Raw genomic sequence first — 19,580 nt, forward strand, 5'->3', positions numbered from 1 at the left:
ACTGAACAAGGCCAAGTGCAAGGTCCTACACTTTGGCCACAACAACCCCAGGCAGCACTACAGGCAGGGGACAGAGTGGCTGAAGAGCAGCCAGGCGAACAGGACCTGGGGATACTGGTAGATAGTAGCTAAAGATGAGCCTGCAGTGTGCCCAGGTGGTCAGGAGAGCCAATGGTATTGTGGCCTGGATCTGGAACTGTGTGGCCAGCAGGACAAGGGAGGTTCTTGTGCCCCTGTGCTCAGCACTGCTCAGGCCGCCCCTTGAGTGCTGTGTCCAGTTCTGGGCTCCTCAACTGAAGAGAGCTGTTGAGGTGCTGGAAGGTGTCCAGAGCAGGGCAGCAAGGCTGGGGAGGGGCCTGGAGCACAGCCCTGTGAGGAGAGGCTGAGGGAGCTAGGGGTGTGCATCCTGGAGAAGAGGAGGCTCAGGGCAGAGCTCATTGCTCTCTACAGCTACCTAAAGGGAGGCTGTAGCCAGGTGGGGTTGGTCTCTGCTCCCAGGCACCCAGCAACAGAACAAGGGGACACAGCCTCAGGTTGTGCCAGGGGAGGTCTAGGCTGGATGTGAGGAGGAAGTTGTTGGCAGGGAGAGTGATTGGCATTGGAATGGGCTGCCCAGGGAGGTAGTGGAGTCCCCGTGCCTGGAGGTGTTGAAGCAAAGCCTGGCTGGGGCACTTAGTGCCATGGTCTGGTTGATTGGACAGGGCTGGGTGCTAGGTTGGACTGGATGAGCTTGGAGGTCTCTTCCAACCTGGCTGATTCTATGAAATAACAGATTGCAGTATCTGAGGGCAATGAGTTCATCCCCTGGGATGTATCCTGGTCTCTGTAGGTTTTTAGGAAATCTGGGATAACCTGGAACCCCTGAAACCACGAGAGCTGGGAAGCTCTTAAGGGCAGCATTTCCCTTAGCATGCTCTCTAAGGAGTGAGACCTGCGAACTGTTGATTTGGCAGCTTCCATGGCATAGTGAAAGGTGGGAAAAACCAACCTCTGCTTAATGAATCTGCCAAAAATGTCTGGATGGGCTGGAGTTAGGATGAGAGAAAGAGCCAATTTGTTTTATGGTTCAGTGAAATTTATGAGCCTGTGGGCTCAAAACCAAAGGTAAAGCTGTTGTCAGAGCATGCTGAGAACTGACAGCGTGCCGCGCGGTCTCTTGGTCGCAGCTGCGCTGCAGCGCGCCCCTCGACGGATGGAAAAGCAGCAAGTCCACATCATGCAGTGTGGGGTTAATGGAAGCATGCAGGTATGAAAGGAAAACGTATGGGAGATTTGCTTGGGGTTGATTATTGCTCAGAGAATTATAAGTATTTTATTCAGTACATGAAATGGAATTGCCCAGGACATCAGCAGTGCACACTGGAATTGTTGTAGAGCAGTCCAGGGGAGAGAATAGATTAGGAAGGAATGGTCACATAAAATTCCACGTCAGAATTGCTGGGAGCACATTGGTTGCTCAGGGAAACGCTGTCTGTGGAAGTGCAGTAGACAAACAGAACAAGGTGTTGTGATCCCAAGGCTTCTTTCCTGTGCAAGCTGACCATACTTGCGCTGAGTATGGTGGAAGCCCAAACCCACAGAAACAAGAACAGAAATAATCCATCTGATTTTTGAGAGCTACCCACTGTGGCTCTTCACGGGTGCAACAAGGTGCTCCTTCTCTTGCCTGTTCAAAGGTGTTACATATTGAGATCTAACTCTGAAAATTAAGGAATGAAACACTGAAAACAGTACCCTTAAAGTGAACAGCAATTAATTACTCATGTAATTGCAATAATTAATCTTGGCTATGCAATTAGGGAGCTAATTATGTTTAAACTCAATTGCGCATTTCAATCACTGCCCATACCCTGGGGATCACCCTTTTTGCTTTGGGGTTTTTTTTTCCTTGCTTCCTCATTAGAGCATTCTGTAATCTCTTTCTCTTAAGTGGTGTGATTGAGGCTAAGAACATGTGCATGGAGGTGCCTTTGCTTTTCCCTGCAGACGTCTGAAGTTTAAAGTGCTTTTTCGTGTGCTGTGTTGTGCAAAAGAACCAACAACAACTTTCAGATTTTGTTGTTGTTCTTTGTCTCTTACAGGCAGGTATGCAGGTGAGGTTACTGAGGATGTATACATTTAAAGAAATTGAACTCTAGGAAAGAATCTCTTTTTCAAGTGTCTTAGGTTTGGGATCATAGAATCAACCAGGTTGGGAAAGACCTCCAAGCTCATCAAGCCCAACCTATCCCCCAACCCTATGCAGTCAACCAGACCATGGCACTAAGTGCCTCATCCAGAGTTTTCTTCAACACCTCCAGGGACGGCGACTCCACCACCTCCCTGAGCAGCCTATTCCAATGGCGAATCACTCTCTCTGTCAAGAGCTTCCTCCTAACATCCAGCCTGTGAGTCCTGCCTGCTGCTGTTGTGGGTGATAGTCTGGTAGGCAGGACTTCTGTTGATTCATAGACAGCATTGCACGTTAATTTAAGGCCTTGCTTCCTTTTGCTTTGCATCATACCCTTCACCTATGAAGAACTTCCTCCTGACATGCAGCCTGTACCTCCTCCAGCACAACTTGAGTCTGTTTTTGTTGGTGGCTTTGTTTTGTTTCAAATGTCAACAGAGGAAGAGAAGGCCTTCCTCAAATTAGGGAGTCCAGTCCCACCTTACCACAGGCAAGCAGACTGTGTAATCTTTTTCCAGGAATGTGGCAGCTTTCATCTGAAAACTAGTTCTATTTCTCCCTCATGACTCCTGGATGGCTTTGTAATGGCAATAATATTCCTCTGATGCTTGGCTAAGCTGTCGCTCTGATCACTTGCATGTGTTTACTCCTGGGCAAGGGCTGTTTCAGAAGCTGTCCTAGCAGCCTTCCTCTGGCTGCGCTGTGGTTTGCAGCCGTGTCTCCCAGATGGTGCTGCCTGGAGCTCTGCAGGATGTCTGCTTTGGGTCACTCTTTCTATCCTGTAGGATACAATGGCCCTATTGCTCTTTTTGCCATTGTCTCCAGATCAGTTGGCATAATTTTCTTCTGTTCTGCTCTTTCCAGCTGGTAGTTATTTGCTGCTCAGTCCAATTTCTAGCAGCTCGGTTCTCAAGGTGGCTTTTAGATCTCAAAGTGGCTTTTGCCACTTCTTGTGTGACAGGTTGTCATCAGTAGATTTTCTTGATGTGGCAGTTGTTAATGAAAATACTAAATAGGGTAGAGCTGTTACCTTAGTAATTTCACACACTGCTCTCTTGAAGCCCTTAAAAATCTTAGAATCAAGTAGGTTGGAAGAGACCTCCAGTCCAACCTATCAGTCTCAAGTTGTGCTGGGGGAGGTCTAGGCTGGATGTTAGGAGGAAGCTCTTCCTAGAGAGAGTGATTTACCATTGGAATGGGCTGCCCAGGGAGGTGGTGGAGTCACCATCCCTGGAGGGCTTCAGGACAAGAATGGATGAGGCACTCAGTGCCATGGTTTAGTTGACTGGATAGGGCTGGGTGCTAGGTTGGACTGGATGATCTTGGAAGTCTCTTCCAACCTGCTTGATTCTATGACCTAGTCCTGTCCAATCATCTAGACTATGGCACTAAGTGCCTCATCCAGGCTTTGCTTGAACACCTCCAGGGACTAGGACTCCACCACCTCCCTGGGCAGCCCATTCCAATGCCAATCACTCTCTCTGGGAAGAACTTACTCTTAACCTCCAGCTTATACCTCCCCCAGCACAACTTGAGACTGTGTCCCCTTGATATGTTGCTGGGTGCCTGGGAACAGAGCCCAACCCCACCTGGCTACACCCTCCCTTCAGGTAGTTGTAGAGAGCAATGAGCTCTGCCCTGAGCCTCCTCTTCCCCAGGCTAAACAAATTGGCAGCTTTGTTGCCATCGGCATATTCACACAGCATTGAATTGTCTAATCAGCAGGCTTTTGTTTGAAATCTAGAGAAGGCACTACAACAGACTGAAAGAATATTCTGAAAGAAGGTTTCACTTTCAAAGTCCATGATGCAAGAGCAGTAATGGGATCTATTTTTGGGTTTCTTTGTTCTTAACTGTGTTGCTGTGCAGGGGCACTGCAGCCTTGACTTGTGTGAAACTGTGTGGTGCTGCCTTGTGCAACCAGCCAGTCCTGCTGCTTCCCGGAGCCTCCTGAACTGTTTTGTTGAGTGATGCCCAAATAGGCTGAGTTATGCTTCTGGAGGGAATTCAGGCAGTATAAACTTGCAGATCCTAGTTAATTATCTTAAAAACTGATTTATGCAGTCTCTCAACATTTTGCATGTTTTAGGCTGCTCAGATACACCAGTGAAGGCTGGGAGGTGTTTCTGCTGGCTGAATGTTACTACGTGTTGACACCTTTACAGCTGAAGAGTTTATCACTGCTTTTGTTTGCAGATGACACCAAGCTACGAGCAGGTGTTGATCTGTTGGAGAGTAGGAGAGCCCTGCAGAGGGAACTTGCCAGGCTGGCTGGGCAGAGGCCAATGGGATGAGATTTAAGAAGGCCAAGTGCAGGGTTCTACACTTTGGCCACAACCCCAGGCAGCACTACAGACTGGGGACAGAGTGTCTGAGAGCAGCCAAGAAGAAAGGGAACTGGGGATACTGGTAGATAGTAGCTGAAGATGAGGCAGCAGTGTGCCCAGGTGGGCAAGAGAGCCAATGGCATCCTGGGCTGGCTCAGGAGCTGTGTGGCCAGCAGGACAAGTATCTCTGCCCCCTGTTGAGATACTGGAAGGTGTCCAGAGAAGGGCAGCAAGGCTGGTGAGGGGCCTGGAGCACAGCCCTATGAGGAGAGGCTGAGTGAGCTGTGGTTGTGCTATTTGATATTCTAGATGGGGAACATCAGCTGTGAGTTGGAAATCCCTGCCCTGGGATGGTTTGATTTCAGGACCATAAACAAGTGCTATTTGATGTTCTAGATGGGGAACATCAGCTGCAGGTTGGAAATCCCAGCTCTGCCCTGGGATGGATTGATTTCAGGGCCATTACAGACCAGTGGCAGGAATTAGGCACAGCTATAAGCACAGGCACTGCTGAACTGAGCTGTGCTATGGAAGATTTGTAGTGTGACAAGACCATGTTGCAGGTCTTGTAAAAGAGAATACAAAGAACTGTGTGTTTTAAAAATGATTTTACCATGTTTAAAAACCACTTTTTGCCAATGTTTTTCTGTTCTTTACTTGAACAACTTGACTTTGCACTTCTCCCTTCAGTTGCATGCTAGATCATTCATTCTATTTTGTCTGCTCTGTTTTTTCACAAAAGGATTCTAAGGTGTGCATCAGATGGCTTGGACTGTGTGGCTTGGTCTGTGACAGGAAGGGCAAAGGCAGACTGTGTCATATGCATGTCACAGCACTGCATCTTTGCTGAGCCCATCTGCATGGGTCACCTGTGGGAAGAAGAGGGCCACGGTGCCTGACTGCTCCATCTCCTGCCTGGTGACACCCACTGGCCACTCTGGCTTGCAGTATGGTGGTGGCACACAGTGTAGGACAACTTGTAGGTGCCATTACTGGCCACTAAGGAGAGCATGGAGCAGCCTGCTCTGCTTGCTGCCAGCAGCAGTTAGCAGAAATTATCTCAAGAAGTGATTATCTTACTGAAAATAGAATGACAGTGAAGATAGCAAGAATAATGCTTCAGTCAGTGCTGGTGATGTGCCTGGCCTTCTGTCCTACAGAACACTGGAGTGAAAGCTGAGTGCAGCTGCCTGCGTAGCTCCCTTTAGCTGTGTGCAGCCTAAAATCTTGCAGGTCAACCTGTCTGGTCTATCTTAAATAGAGTAGAAAGGAGATGTTGGATTAGTTGCACAGTTCCCTGCCTCTATCCTTTTGTTGCTCTTGCTGTGAATTCCAGTGCATCTTTCCTCCTTTAGATGTGATGAATTGTATGTACCCAGTCCTAACTGGTGAGTGTATTCATGAGCCCACTCATACTCCACAGCTTTATAGCTGCCCTGTTGGAGAGCAGCCCTGAGGAGAGGGACTTGAGGGTGCTGCTGGACCAGAAGCTCAACATGAGCCAGCAGTGTGCACTTGCAGCCCAGAAAACCAACCAGAGCCTGAGCTGCATCAGGAGAAGTGTGGCCATCAGGGCTAGGGAGGTGATTCTCCCCCTCTACTCTGCCCTGGTGAGAACTTACCTGGAGTGAGATCACCTGCATCCAGTTCTGCAGCCCCTATTACAAGAAGGATGTGGAGATGCTGGAGTGTGTCCAGAGAAGTGCCACAAGAATGCTCAGAGGGCTGCAGCAGCTCTGCTGTGAGGACAGACTGAAGGAGTTGGGGCTGTTCAGTTTAGAGAAGAGGAGGCTCCCAGGTGACCTTCTTGTGGCCTTCCAGGATCTGAAGGGGGGTACAAAAAAGCTGGGGAGGGACTTTTTAGGCTGTCAGGGAGTGACAGGACTGGCCGTGAGGAGGAAGTTGTTGAGCATGAGAGTGGTGAGAGGCTGGAATGGGTTGCCCAGGGAGGTGGTTGAGTCCCCATGGCTGGAGGTGTTTAAGGCCAGGCTGGATGGGGCTGTGTGCAGCCTTCTCTAGGGTAGGGTGTCCCTGCCCATGGCAGGGGGGGTTGGAACTAGATGATCCTTGCAGTCCCTTCCAACCCTGACTGACTCTCTGATTCTTAGAGGGCTTCCTTAGTTCAGTACAGCTTGGCACCCCAGAGCTTAGCTGTGGGCTTGGGTTTTTTTCTGCAAGAATGTACAATGTTGTAACTTTCTGTAATATCCACAGGTTTTAGGACCTGCCCCAAAGTGGTGTTCATTTTTGGACAACTTGACTGAAGAACTAGAAGAGAATCCAGAGAGCACAGTTTACGACGATTACAAGTTTGTTACCCGAAAAGACCTGGAAAATTTAGGTAAAGCAGTTGAGCATCCTCTTTAGATGAGTTCCTGGAGTTTTTGGTCGTTTACAGTTGCAGGTTTTGTAGTTCTGAGGTGATGTATGAGGGCTGTTAGAAATTCACTGGTGGATTCCTCCAGCCACCTTCATTATTAATGTGCTAGTCTGATGGACTGACTGGTCCTCAGTCAGTGCAGCGGTATAGAACCATAGAATCAGTCTGGCCAGGAGGAAGTTGTTCAGCATGAGAGTGGTGAGAGGCTGGACTGGGTTGCCCAGGGAGGTGGTTGAGGCCCCATCCCTGGAGGTGTTTGAGGCCAGGCTGGATGAGGCTGTGTCCAGGCTGATCTGGGGTAGGGTGTCCCTGCCCATGGCAGGGGGTTTGGAACTGGATGATCCTTGTGGTCCCTTCCAACCCTGACTGATTCTATGATTCTAGGTGTGAGGCCCCATGCTTGGGGATGTTTAAGGCCAGGCTGGATGAGGATGTGGGCAGCCTGCTCTAGGGTAGGGTATCCCTGCCCATGGCAGGGGGGTTGGAACTGGCTGATCCTTGTGGTCCCTTCCAACACTGACTGATTCTATACCACACTAAAATGTGATTGTCAAACAGCTATGGACTCAAACCCAAAATCCACTGCTGTTTTTTCTGTGTAAACATCTGTGGAGTACAGTGCATGTGGGCACCTTAAAAAGTGTCCAGTACTCTGTTTTATGGCAAGAGAAATCTGTTTTGTTGCTCTGAAGCAGCTTAAACTTCTTCCTGGCTATACTGTTTTTTTTTATTGGCAATTTTATTTAGTGTTGATGTGATGGATGTGGCTGCTAGATTGCTGTGTTGCACTGGCAGTTGTGGTTTGTCTTGAGTGGGGTAAGTGGAGTGGCTTGCTTGGAACAAGCATTCTTGATCTATGAAAGCTCCTTGAAACCCTCTCCAACTTTTTCCCCAGGTCTCGCTCATCTCATCGGTTCCTCTTTGCTCAGAGCATACATGCATGGCTTTTTTATGGACATAAGACTTTATCATAAGGTAAACAAAGCAACTGTCAACTTGTCACTCTTAACAATAAAATATGTGTTGGTCTTTGTAGAGGCCATGATTTTTTTTGGTAAGTTGTTTTGTGGTGGTGATGTTTTTTTTTCTCAACACAGCAGTCAATGTCCTGCATCAATGCTGCTTTCTTTTTCCTTCCTTCTTCTTCTTAAAGGCAAGAATGATGGCCAACCCCTTTGCCTATGAAGAGTACAGGAGAGAGAAGATCAGGCAGAAGATAGAAGAAACACGTGCACAGAGAGTTCAGCTAAAGGTAAACCCTTTAAACAAGGAGGGAGAGCTGCTACTGGAGTAACATTCTTAAGTGTGTCTCCAGTGTAACCACTTGGCATTTGACTGTTTGTTGTCAGACTTTCAGTGTAATAGATAGACCTTTTTGGATGGATCTGTAAAATTCCCATGTGTGTGATTCCCACAGCTGATTCCAAGCTGTGAAAGAGCAGCTCTGTGTCCAGAGAAGGGCAACAAAGCTGGTGAAGGGCCTGGAACACAAACCCTATGAGGAGAGGCTGAGGGAGCTGGGGTTGTTTAGCCTGGAAAAGAGGAGGCTCTGGGGTGACCTCATTGCTGTCTACAACTATCTGAAGGGACGTTGTAGACAGGTGGGGGTGGCCTCTTCTGCCAGGCAACCAGCAATAGAACAAGGGGACACAGTCTCAAGTTGTGCCAGGGTAGGTATAGGCTGGGTGTTAGTAGGAAGTTGTTGGCAGAGAGAGTGATTGGCATTGGAATGGGCTGCCCAGGGAGGTGGTGAAGGCACTGTCTCTGGAGGTGTTCAAGAAAAGCCTAGATGAGGCACTTGGTGCCATGGTCTAGTTGACTGGCTAGGGCTGGGTGCTAGGTTGGACTGGATGATCTTGGAGGTCTCTTCCAACCTGCTTGATTCTATGATTCTATGATCTTCGGTATAGATGACCTGCCAGTAAAACTTGCAGTTTCTGCTTCTGTCATTAAATAATTTAAGCTGTTACTATATCACCTCTTCCCAGAATATTATTGTCTTTATACCTAGGAGCTTTCCAAATGCAGTTTACTCTGTGCACGTTGTGTAATGAGAACAGCGTACATGCATCTCATGTACACATGTGTACGTGAGTACAGTGTACGCATGTAATGAACACAATGCATGTGTAATTGCTTTTCAAGTGCTAAAGCTGATGTGTTACAAGGGAAGAACTACACAGAAATTCTGCTTATGTTTTTCCCAAGTGCTGTTGCCTAGGAGTGTTTGGAAGCAGTGAAGGAGCTTTTCAGCACTAGTTACAGGAACGAATAGAAATCGATTCTTTGCCATGGTTGCAGATGTAAAGCATGTATGGTTTTGCATGCAACAAGGCTAATTACTGATCACTTGCTCTCCTGTCTTCAGAAACTTCCAAAAGTCAATAAAGAGCTTGCACTCAAACTGATTGAAGAGGAGAGTGAAGAACAGCAGGCCACTAGGAAAAGGAAGCAGAAGGTGAGGCTTACAGTAGTAGTAGTGCTTACAACATTGATTTTTTGTTGTAGCATTTTTGTTGTCTGGCTGAACATTCAAAATTCCATTGTTTCTGCTTATAACTTCTTCTGGTAAGTGGCTTTAAGGTGGACCTGACTGCAGCTGCAGCACCAGTAACTGAAACCTTCAAGTGAGTAGTTAATCACTGTGAAGATGATGCAGGCTTTTTAGTTCTCCAGGAGCTAAGTGTGGCATCAGCACCGGAGGTGTTCAGAAAAGACCTGTTGCTTGCTTTAGTTTGTGTGTTGGTGGCAATCGTGACAAGATGGGTTTTACCTGTCAAACTGAAGATTCAGTTGCTTTTCTTGTTGATGCAATTAGCTACTACTAATCCAAATGGTTTGCTGTTATGCAACAGGAATTCTTTGTGATGGTGAAAGTAGTCCATTTTGATCCAGAGTGAAGTCTAGAGGGAAAAAAGAAAACGAGGTAATGTTTAAGGTCTAGTTGGAAGGGAAAAGTTTCCATTGGTGGCACTCCACAGGGGCTCATTCTCAAAGAAATAGAGCACTCGTGAAAGGCTTTCAGAGGATGGGTTTGAGTTTGGTTTAACTTGACCAGTGCCTGTTTTGGAATTGCATAATTAACTCGTGCCTTGCTTCTTTTTCAGAATCTGCCCAGTCTTCTCAAAGATGATCGCTTTAAGGTCATGTTTGAGAATCCAGATTTCCAGGTGGATGAGCAGAGTGAAGAATTCAGGCTACTTAACCCCCTTGTTTCTAAAATAAGTGAGAAAAGAAAGAGGAAACTAAAGGTCTTAGAAGAACTGGAAGCACAAGAACAGGTAAAACATTTTGCATTTGGATTAGGAAAAATCCATCAGTGGCTTGTTCCCTTTGTTTCAAGCACTCAGATTCCTCACCCTAGAAGGAAGGAAAGCTGGAGGCAATGCAAGGGTGGCTGATCAGCCTCAGCAATTCAGTGTTACCTTGTGTTTTGCTGCTCTTAGTGACGCTGCTTTTGTTCAGGTGTTGGTTCTCTTCAGTTGGATGTATGTAAAAGATGTCACGTACTCTAATTGCAGGAATGGTGTGAAAAGAAAATGAGTTCATGATTCCTTGCTTCGTATACTATTTTTGTCTGCAGGAAGAGGAGGAAGAAGCAGAAGGAAAAGCAAGTGATGCAGAAAGTTCTGAGAGTTCAGATGATGAAAAAGGCTGGGTTGAAGAGGTCAGGAAACAGCGCAAGCTTCTACGCCAAGAAGAAAAAATAAAGCGGAAGGAAAGGTTCAAGGAGGATCAGCAAACAGTACTGGAACCTCAGTTTTTTGAGATTAAAGAAGGAGAAGAATTCAGAAGCTTCAAAGACTCTGCCAAAAAACAGAAGTTAATGAAGTAAGGCGAAGTGTTCCTACTTTTAATATCTTGGGGAGACAGCTCTGCAGTGCCTCTCTGCAGTGCAGGCTGGTGGCACTTGTGGCTTCACTAGGAAGTGCTCCAAGCCATCTGGTGACTCAGGGGTATCATGTGAAGTGACAGTTGTTGAAAGCTTAGTTTTACAGTTAAACAAATGTGATATTTATACTGCAGCAGAGAGGCAGCACAAATGAGATGAGGGAGAGATTAATATTCTGAGCCAGATTTTGGGGGTCCTTTACTCAGCACTGGTGAGCTGCTGCTCATGCTGCTGACACTTTCTGTGAGACTGATAGTGTTTCTCCACCACTGTCAGTCTGAGGCTGACAGCCTGCATGTTGGTCATCTGAACCTTTAAAAGTGTATGGGATTAGCTACTCTTTTGGGGGTAGAATCAAGGTATTTTTATGGCATCCAGTATCTTTTGTAACATTACACTGCCCTCATATTGCCAGGGCTTACTGCTTTGGGGTAGGGAGGTGTTGGTGGCATTTTGTTTTATTGAGGTTTTTGTTTGTATGGAGATTTTTCAAGACAAATCTTTACAAGTTTGAATTTCTTCAAATTGGTGATCAACTGCATCCAGTTCTGGAGCCCCTGGGACAAGATGGATGTGGAGATGCTGGAGCATGTCCATATAAGGGCTACAGAGATGATCAGAGGGCTGCAGCAGCTCTGCTGTGAGCACAGACTGAAAGAGTTGGGGCTGTGCAGTCTGCAGAAGAGGAGGCTCCCAGGTGACTTTCTTGTGGCCTTCCAGGATCTGAAGTGGGCTACAAAAAAGCTGGGGAGGGACTTTTTAGGCTATCAGATAGTGACAGGACTGGGGGGAATGGAGCAAAGCTGGAGGTGGGGAGACTCAGACTGGCTGTGAGGAGGAAGTTGTTGAGCATGAGAGTGGCGAGAGGCTGGACTGGGTTGCCCAGGGAGGTGGTTGAGTCCCCATGGCTGGAGGTGTTTAAGGCCAGGCTGGATGAGGCTGTGATCATCCTGCTCTAGGGTAGGGTGTCCCTGCCCATGACAGGGCAGTTGGAACTAGATGATCCTTGTGGTCCCTTCCAACCCTGAGTGATTCTTATGAGCTGAAATAATTTGGTACTGTATGAAGTGCACATCAGCCTGCAAGACTTGGCTACTCGGTTTTGCAGGGCTTAGCACCTGCCCATCTCATTGATTACATTTTTCTGAGGTGGGTTGAATTGGATTTAATAGCCTTTTATTATTTGGAGTGCAGACTCTGAGTCCTTGCAAGGAATAGTTCCAGAGTTGTTGGAGCATGCTGGATGCAGAGCAGAATGTCAGAAACAAGTTGATGTGCAGAATGGGTCTTGTAATAGTCATCATGTTTTTGACTTTAGAATGAACTGACATGGTGAAAGAAAAGGAGCTGAATAATATACGTGATAGGACTTTTGCTCTCCCTCTCAGTACTGACTGACTCTACAACCTAGTTGTTCCATGGTAGGCATTTTCTGGGGATGTGCAAAGAAACATCTGATGGAAACTCAGTCTGACCTTAAACATGCAAGTCTTTAACCAACATTATCATGTGCAGTGTTCTTCAGGCATTGCCAGGACAGTGTTCTGTCTAGCAGTCTGTGATTTCCATGTTGCACCTGTAAGACCTCATGCAGTAGTAGTAGTTTGTGTAAGTTAGGATTTATGGCAGTTCTGCAGAAGTGCTTCCCATGTTTTGCATCAGCAAGTGTTTCCACACTGGGCTTTTTTGTTATTCTTTCTATTAACTGTTCTCACTCTTCCTCAACTCGAGTTTTTTTAGGTTTCTCATCAACTTTCTCTTGATTATTTTTCTTCCTTCCAGAAGATAGAATCATAGAACGGTCTAGATTGGAAGGGACCTCAAGGATCATCCAGCTCCAACCCTCTGCTGTAGACAGGGACACCTCTCACTAGAGCAGGTTGCTCAAGGCCTCATCCAACCTGGCCTTAAACACCTCTAGGGAAGAAGCAGCCACAACCTCCCTGGGCAACCTGTTCCAGTGTCTCACCACCCTCACTGGAAAGAACTTCCTTCTAACATCTAGTCTAGATCTCCCCTCTGCCAGTTTAAACCCGTTACCCCTCATCCTGTCATTACAAGACCTTGTTAATAGTCCCTCCCCAGCCTTCCTGCACGCCCCCTTCAGATACTGGAAGGCCACTATAAGATCTCCTTGAATCCTTCTCTTCTCCAGACTGAAGAGCCCAAACTCTCTCAGCCTGTCCTCATAGCAGAGGTGCTCCAGCCCTCTGATCATCTTCATGGTCCTCCTCTGGACTCGCTCCAACAGTTTCATGTCTCTCTTGTGTTGGGGGCTCCAGAACTGCACACAGTACTCCAGGTGGGGTCTGACGAGAGCAAAGGGGGAGAATCCACTCCCTTGCCCTGCTGCTCCTACTGCTCTTGCTGCAGCCCAGGACACAGTTGGCTGTCTGGGCTGTGTGTGCACACTGCAGGCTCATGTTGAGCTTTTCATCACCCCAGACCCCCAGGTCCTTTTCCTCAGGGCTGCTCTCAGCCATTTGCCACCCAGCCTGGAGCTGTGCCTGACCCAGGTGACACAAGTTGTTATTTCTGTCAGCTCTTCTACTTTGCCAGGAGAAAATTCACTCCAGACACTGACACAGTATTGGAGGCTAAGGATATTTTTTTTACATTGTACTTCATATTTTAGTCATGGTAGCAAGTGGCTTGAAAGGAGCCTGAGACACTGGTCAAATGGCACCGTAGTCTCACTTCCCTGACAGGCAGCATGCCTGCAAGCCTGCTCACATACTGTTCTTCTGCACTAATGCAGCTGCTAACCTGGAATTGAGTGTCCTAGAAATTCTCTTTAGAAGTACTAATTTCATTTGATTCAGAACATTCTAACAAGGATACTGAAATAAGCCAAGACAGTACAGGGTGACACAGGGCAAAGTAAATTCTTTTCATCTGTTGTATAGAGGAAGAGAAATCATAGAATCAACCAGGTTGGAAGAGATCTCCAAGATCATCCACTCCAACCTAGCACCCAGCCCTATCCAATCAACCAGACCATGGCACTAAGTGCCTCATCCGGTCTTGTCTTGAACATCCCCAGGGACAGCAACTCCACCTCCCTGGGCAGCCCATTCCAATGCCAGTCACTCTCTCTGACAAGAACTTCCCTCCTAACATCCAGCCTAGACCTCCTCTGACACAACTTGAGGCTGTCCCCCCTTGTTCTGTTGCTGGTTGCTTGGCAGAAGAGACCAACCCTCACCTGGCTACAACCTCCCTTTAGGTAGCTGTAGACAGCAATGAGGTCACCCCTGAGCCTCCTCCAGGCTGTACACCCCCAGCTCCCTCAGCCTCTCCTCATAGAGTTTGTGTTCCAGGCCCCTCACCAGCTTTGTCACCCTTCTCTGGACATGTTCCAGCACCTCAACATCTCTCTTGAATTGAGTGGCCCAGAGCTGGATACAGCACTCAAGATGTGGCCTGATCAGTGTTGAGTACAAGGGACAGAATAACCTCCCTTGTCCTGCTGGCCACACTGTTCCTGATCCATGCCAGGATGCCATTGGCTCTCTTGCCCACCTGGGCACGCTGCTGGCTCATGTTCAGCTACTATCTACCAGTACCCCCAGTTCTCTTTCTTCCAGGCTGCTCTCCAGCCACTCTGTCCCCAGCACACATGGGATCTAATATAAGCCCAAGTGCCAAAGGAGAGAACATTTAGACTAGAATAAATGGCCAAGTGTCTGTGCCAGCATTACATCCTTTGTTGTTCTGAGTTGCTATCATTAAATTGTCTTTCTATGATGATTTATTTTCACTTCTGTCTGAGCAGTTGGCTCTGTCATCACTGATCTGTGTCAGGAATAGTGTGGCTAGTAGGACGAGGGAGGTTGTTTTGCCCCTACACTGAACACTGATCAGGCCACGCCTTGAGTACTATATCCAGTTCTGGGCCACTCAATTCAAGAGAGATGTTGAGGTGCTGGAAGGTGTTTAGAGAAGGGTGACAAAGCTGGTGAAGGGCCTGGAACACAAACTCTGTGAGGAGAGGCTGAGGGAGCTGGGGGTGTGCAGCCTGGAGGAGGCTCAGGGGTGACCTCATTGCTGTCTACAGCTACCTAAAAGGACATTGTAGACAGGTGGGGTTGGTCTCTTCTTCCAGAAACCCAGCAACAGAAGAAGGGGATGCAGTCTCAGGTTGTGCCAGGGGAGATCTAGGCTGGATGTTAGGAGGAAGTTCTTTGCAGAGAGAGTGATTGGCATTGGAATGGGCTGCCCAGGGAGGTGATGGAGTACTAGTCCCTGAAGGTGTTCAAGCAAAACCTGGATGAGGCACTTAGTGCCATGGTCTGGTTGATTGGCTAGGGCTGGGTGCTAGATTGGACTGGATGAGCTTGGAGGTCTCTTCCAACCTGGTTGATTGTATGATTCTGTGATCCGAGCACTATTCTTCGTGTGGAGTTGCTGTTCCTCATGTTTGTAGGAGTTTAATAGCAGGGATCTGTTCCCCTGTGAAGCACAGCTGCTAATGATTCTGTAGTCACGGTTTAGTCAGTGCTGTGAGCTAACTTGTTTGGTTAGTAAGCATTTGTGCATAGTAGAATTTTATGAAGAAAATACATATGTTTTCTGCTGGCCTTATTCAGTGATTAGTAGTCAGCATAAAAATAATTAATTCAATTAATGTACTGAAAATTTGAGAGACTGCAGTGGCATGTACAATCTGGCGAGGCTGGCACAGCTGTCTCTGATTTTGGTTTATCCAAGCTCTGGAATGATGGTCTGTGACCAATATAATTAAGTGCCTTAATACCTTCACTATGCATTTAATGGCTAGGTGTTCTTTTTTTTTCTTCTCTAATCGTATAATGTTCTACCTGAGGAAATAGTTTATGGCTTATATAAAACTGGGTGTTTCTTTTGACATGTTCCTGACTCAGCACAGCTCCCAGCCCAGCTTCTAAAGCAGTGATGCATACTATAAATTTCTTCACAGACCAACAGTCTACACAGTTCTTTGCACAGGAAGGCTGCAGAATTTACTTGCAGCTGGGGGGGGTGGAAAAAAGCCTTGACTCAAGTCTTGTTTGTGTCTCACTTCCCCTGTTTGCACTCTTAAACACGAAGGAAAGGAGGAGAGGAGGCTCCCAGGTGACCTTTTTGTAGCCTTTCAGTATCTGAAGGGGGCATACAAAAAAGCTGGGGAGAGACTTTTTAGGCTGTCGGATAGTGACAGGACTGGGGGGAATGGAGCAAAGCTGGAGGTGGGGAGATTCAGACTGGACATGAGGAGGAAGTTGTTGAGCATGAGAGTGGTGAGAGGCTGGACTGGGTTGCCCAGGGAGGTGGTTGAGTCCGCATGGCTGGAGGTGTTTAAGGCCAGGCTGGCTGAGGCTGTGTGCAACCTGCTCTAGGGTAGGGTGTCCCTGGTTATGGCAGGGGAGTTGGAACTGGCTGATCCTTGTGGTCCCTTCCAACCCTGACTGATTCTGTGATTTTAGGTGTGCAAACCTTTGCTTTGTTTACTCACTACATTCATTCCTTGCTTAGCATCTGAGAAGGAACCCATAAAAGAAAAAGAGCTTTTTGGTTCATCAAAACGCTCTTAGTTTTCATGACACTTGGAAAGATTTGCTGTCAAAGTTAGCATGTCAAAGTGGAAAAACTGCAGTAGCAGGACAGTCAATGTGTAGGTCTTCAGAGGTGGCCCAAGAAAGTCAACAGTAGCACAGCTGCCATTCCTAGGTATTGCTAAAGCAAAAGAGCAGAAGTCCTGACAACCTCTTCTTTATAACGAGGAGTACAGAAATACCTGGGCTACTTTTTGGGGTTTGTGTTTTTCACTCTAGGGCAGGGGAAGTTGCTTTCAGTAATGCTGTTTATGTATCCTTTGACTCTTTTTTTTTTTTTGAGGATTAAAAATCAGGGCATCCCACGGCACTCAGCTATTGTTTGTGTATCAGTGTGTGGAATTCTCTCTGCACTTTCAGATCAGCGGAGCAGTACCTGCAGCTGTTGAGCGCAGTTGCCCCCACATAGTGTTTCCCTACCATCTCCTCATTTGAATTTTATTCCTGACTGAAGCACTACCTAGGCAGTCATGCTAAATAATCGCTGGGTAGCAGCCATATCTCTCCAGTTCACTTTCAAAGCCGGGAGGAGGGGGAAAAGTGGGACCTCAGTTGGTTGTAGAAATCCCCCCACAACGTCTGTGACTGATCTGCTGCCATGGTTGGCTCTGAGGCTTAGCTTGTCTTCCCGATGCACATGGATGGAACAAGTTCTTACATGTGCTCCATGAGAAATATACTACAGGGGAAAATACAATCAAAGCACCTAGTCATGAGAAATAAAGTAATTCTTGACAGTAATTTTTCATTGTTACATAACCCAGCTCACTAGCCAAAATTCAGTGGGCTTTGGAGCTGTTGTGCCTAGGCTGCAGTCCATGAGGAGCCCTTCATCCGCAGCAAATGCCATCCTATTTTTGCAGCTAATCTGTATTTTTCTGGTGGCTTATTTACACCTTTAGAACTTGTGCAAAAAAGGTGTTTTAGCCCTCCCCAGAAAGATACATTAAGACACTAATAGCAGCATCTCAAAGCTGCAGAAACTTAACTTTGTTTTACAGGTGGGCATATGTTTTCTGTGTGTTTGTACAAGCCGTGCTGTGGTCTCGGGTGGCATTGCCTGCCTGTAGGACCCATGCTGTAGAAGGAGCACAAGCCACGTTGGGACTCACAGGTGGCTCTGGGGAGGCTGGGTGCAGCCCATCTCGTCCCTGCCTGCCTCACCCTTGTGCTGGAGGCTGTGTTGGAACAAGGTGTATTTTCATTCCTCAGCTGTTCCAGTTTACAGCCCAGCTTGCCTGCAGCCAGCTAGGGGGACATGAACCCAGGCCATCCCCATGCCTTGCCTATGCAGGGCTTCCAGTGGAGGAGGGCTGGGAGCAAGGTCAGTTCAGGCCACAGCTGCTGCCTGCTCCCCGTAGATGTGTAGCTCAGTGCCCATGGCAGAGGCTCTCCTCCTGCTTGCTTACACAAACTAGCTGGGGTGCTTGAACTCCTCTCTGGGGTCAGGTTCTGTCTTTGTGGTCATGTTCACTTTGCACTGGTCTTTTTTATTCAGAACACTCCTCGTGTTGGACTGTTACAGATGCAGTGTCCAAGCAGTCCTTCTGTATTTGGACAAAGTAGTTTGTCACTGTCAGTGAGGTGATTCATCTGGGGATAATTCCCTTTGATGGATAGTGAAGATTATTTCCTTCCCTCGAGATGCTTCCCATTCAGCACGGATAAGATCTCGGGCAGTGGTACCTATCTGGCATTACTGGGGTTGTTTTGTTGTCTGTGCTTCTGTTAAGTGCAGCTGAATGTTGCTGACTTTTGGGGACATTTCGTAGAGAGCTGTAGCAATGCAGGGTGTGGCTTTTCTCAGCCAGAGTCCTGCTGCTTGGGTAGTAGAAGAAAGTGAGCATCACACTAGTGTGGAGTGTTTCTACTGAAAGCCCTATCCGCAGGGAACGATTTTAACATCTTCTTCTGTCTATTGTATGTTTGCCTTTTTTAGACTTAACAGCATCTCAGGGTTTCAGAGAAGTGGAGAATAGTTTTGACTGCATTATCAGCCTTTATTGTAGTAAAAAGATGGCAAGACTATGGACTAACCTTCATTATTCTCTGCAGGAAAACTCTTGGAGATCGTTTAAAGCTTGAAGAGAAGCTTGGCACGCTCAATGTGTCTGATACCACAGTAGGCAGCAAGCAGGCAACGTTCAAATTAAAGAAGGTGAGCTCTCTATATATAATTTTTTAAGATAATACACAGGTAACTTTAGGTTTTGCATGAAAGAACAGGAACTTTAAAACCGTCAAATAAATGTCCCTCTGTGTTTCTTTATAAGCTGCCAACTCCTCTGCTGCTTGCCAAGAGAAGAAAGCCTCCGGTAGCGTGCTCTGTGTTTACACCCTTCACTCAGGCAGCGCTCGTAAAGTCTTGTGTGCTGCTGGAGAATACTGGCTTCCAGCTCTCCATGGTTTATTTGCAGACCTAGCATCAGAAGCTTGTGATCTTAACCTGGCTTCTGTGCCAGGGCTGATCAGATCTTGGTCTGCAGGTCCAAATGCAGTGAGGATGCTGTAGGGGAGAGGCTTTCTCTCGCTTGATAACGTTGCTAGATCTCAGCATGATAAAAGCAGAGCTCTTCCGTCTGCCTTTTGTCACTGAACTCGTGAAACACGGTGCACAAGAATGAGCTCTGGTCCTGTTCTACTTCCCACATTCCATTTGAAATGTGTAGTTGACTGTTGCCTATCTACTTATCCTAAAGGGTTTTGATTTCAGGCTTTTTCAGGATCGCAGACAGGTGATTCCTTTGTACTGCGGGCATAGCTAAATGTTCAGAAGCACCTGATGCTGCAGTAGAAAACTTGGGGGCTTTCTGCTGGGAAGTTGTTCTAAAACTGAGGAAAGGACACACTATAAAATCTGAAGTCTTGTAGTAATCTATAGTTGAGCTTGTAAAACAACCTTCTGTTCAAACTGGCTTTCCTCAGGTAAGCCTTGCATCTCTCCTTACCAGAGGTCCAATATTCTCACAGGTAAAACTGCTGATGCAGGAAGGGCCAAGCAGTCCTTTGATTGTCACATTGACTGTGCTCAAAAAACAAACAGAAATAACTAAATTTACTGCATTATGCCTCCCTTACTTTTTTAACCTGTTTGTTGTCTGCTTGTAGATGTCTTCTTTTAATCTGTTTTTCGATTCCTGTAGTTCTGGACTGTAAAAGAGTGACTGTGGTACTGTGTAGGGTAACTGTGATGGTTTAGGTGTTCCTGCCCACCCCCTTCCCCACTTCAGAAAATCAC

At 47.1% G+C, this 19,580-nt stretch overlaps 1 protein-coding gene across 1 annotated transcript in view; it reads left to right on the top strand.

Annotated features, from left to right (window-relative positions):
- NOL10 (nucleolar protein 10) overlaps positions 1-19,580 on the top strand; it is a 56,872-nt gene that overhangs the window by 35,196 nt on the left and 2,096 nt on the right. The window contains exons 14-20 of the mRNA XM_064146325.1: positions 6,712-6,838; positions 7,773-7,852; positions 8,031-8,129; positions 9,246-9,335; positions 9,985-10,158; positions 10,461-10,708; positions 18,398-18,500. Of these exons, the coding sequence (XP_064002395.1) occupies positions 6,712-6,838; positions 7,773-7,852; positions 8,031-8,129; positions 9,246-9,335; positions 9,985-10,158; positions 10,461-10,708; positions 18,398-18,500 (921 nt within the window). The remainder of the gene's footprint in view (positions 1-6,711; positions 6,839-7,772; positions 7,853-8,030; positions 8,130-9,245; positions 9,336-9,984; positions 10,159-10,460; positions 10,709-18,397; positions 18,501-19,580) is intronic.

This window comes from Pogoniulus pusillus, chromosome 7 (assembly GCF_015220805.1).
Source record: "Pogoniulus pusillus isolate bPogPus1 chromosome 7, bPogPus1.pri, whole genome shotgun sequence".
NCBI classification, from domain to species: Eukaryota; Metazoa; Chordata; class Aves; order Piciformes; family Lybiidae; genus Pogoniulus; species Pogoniulus pusillus.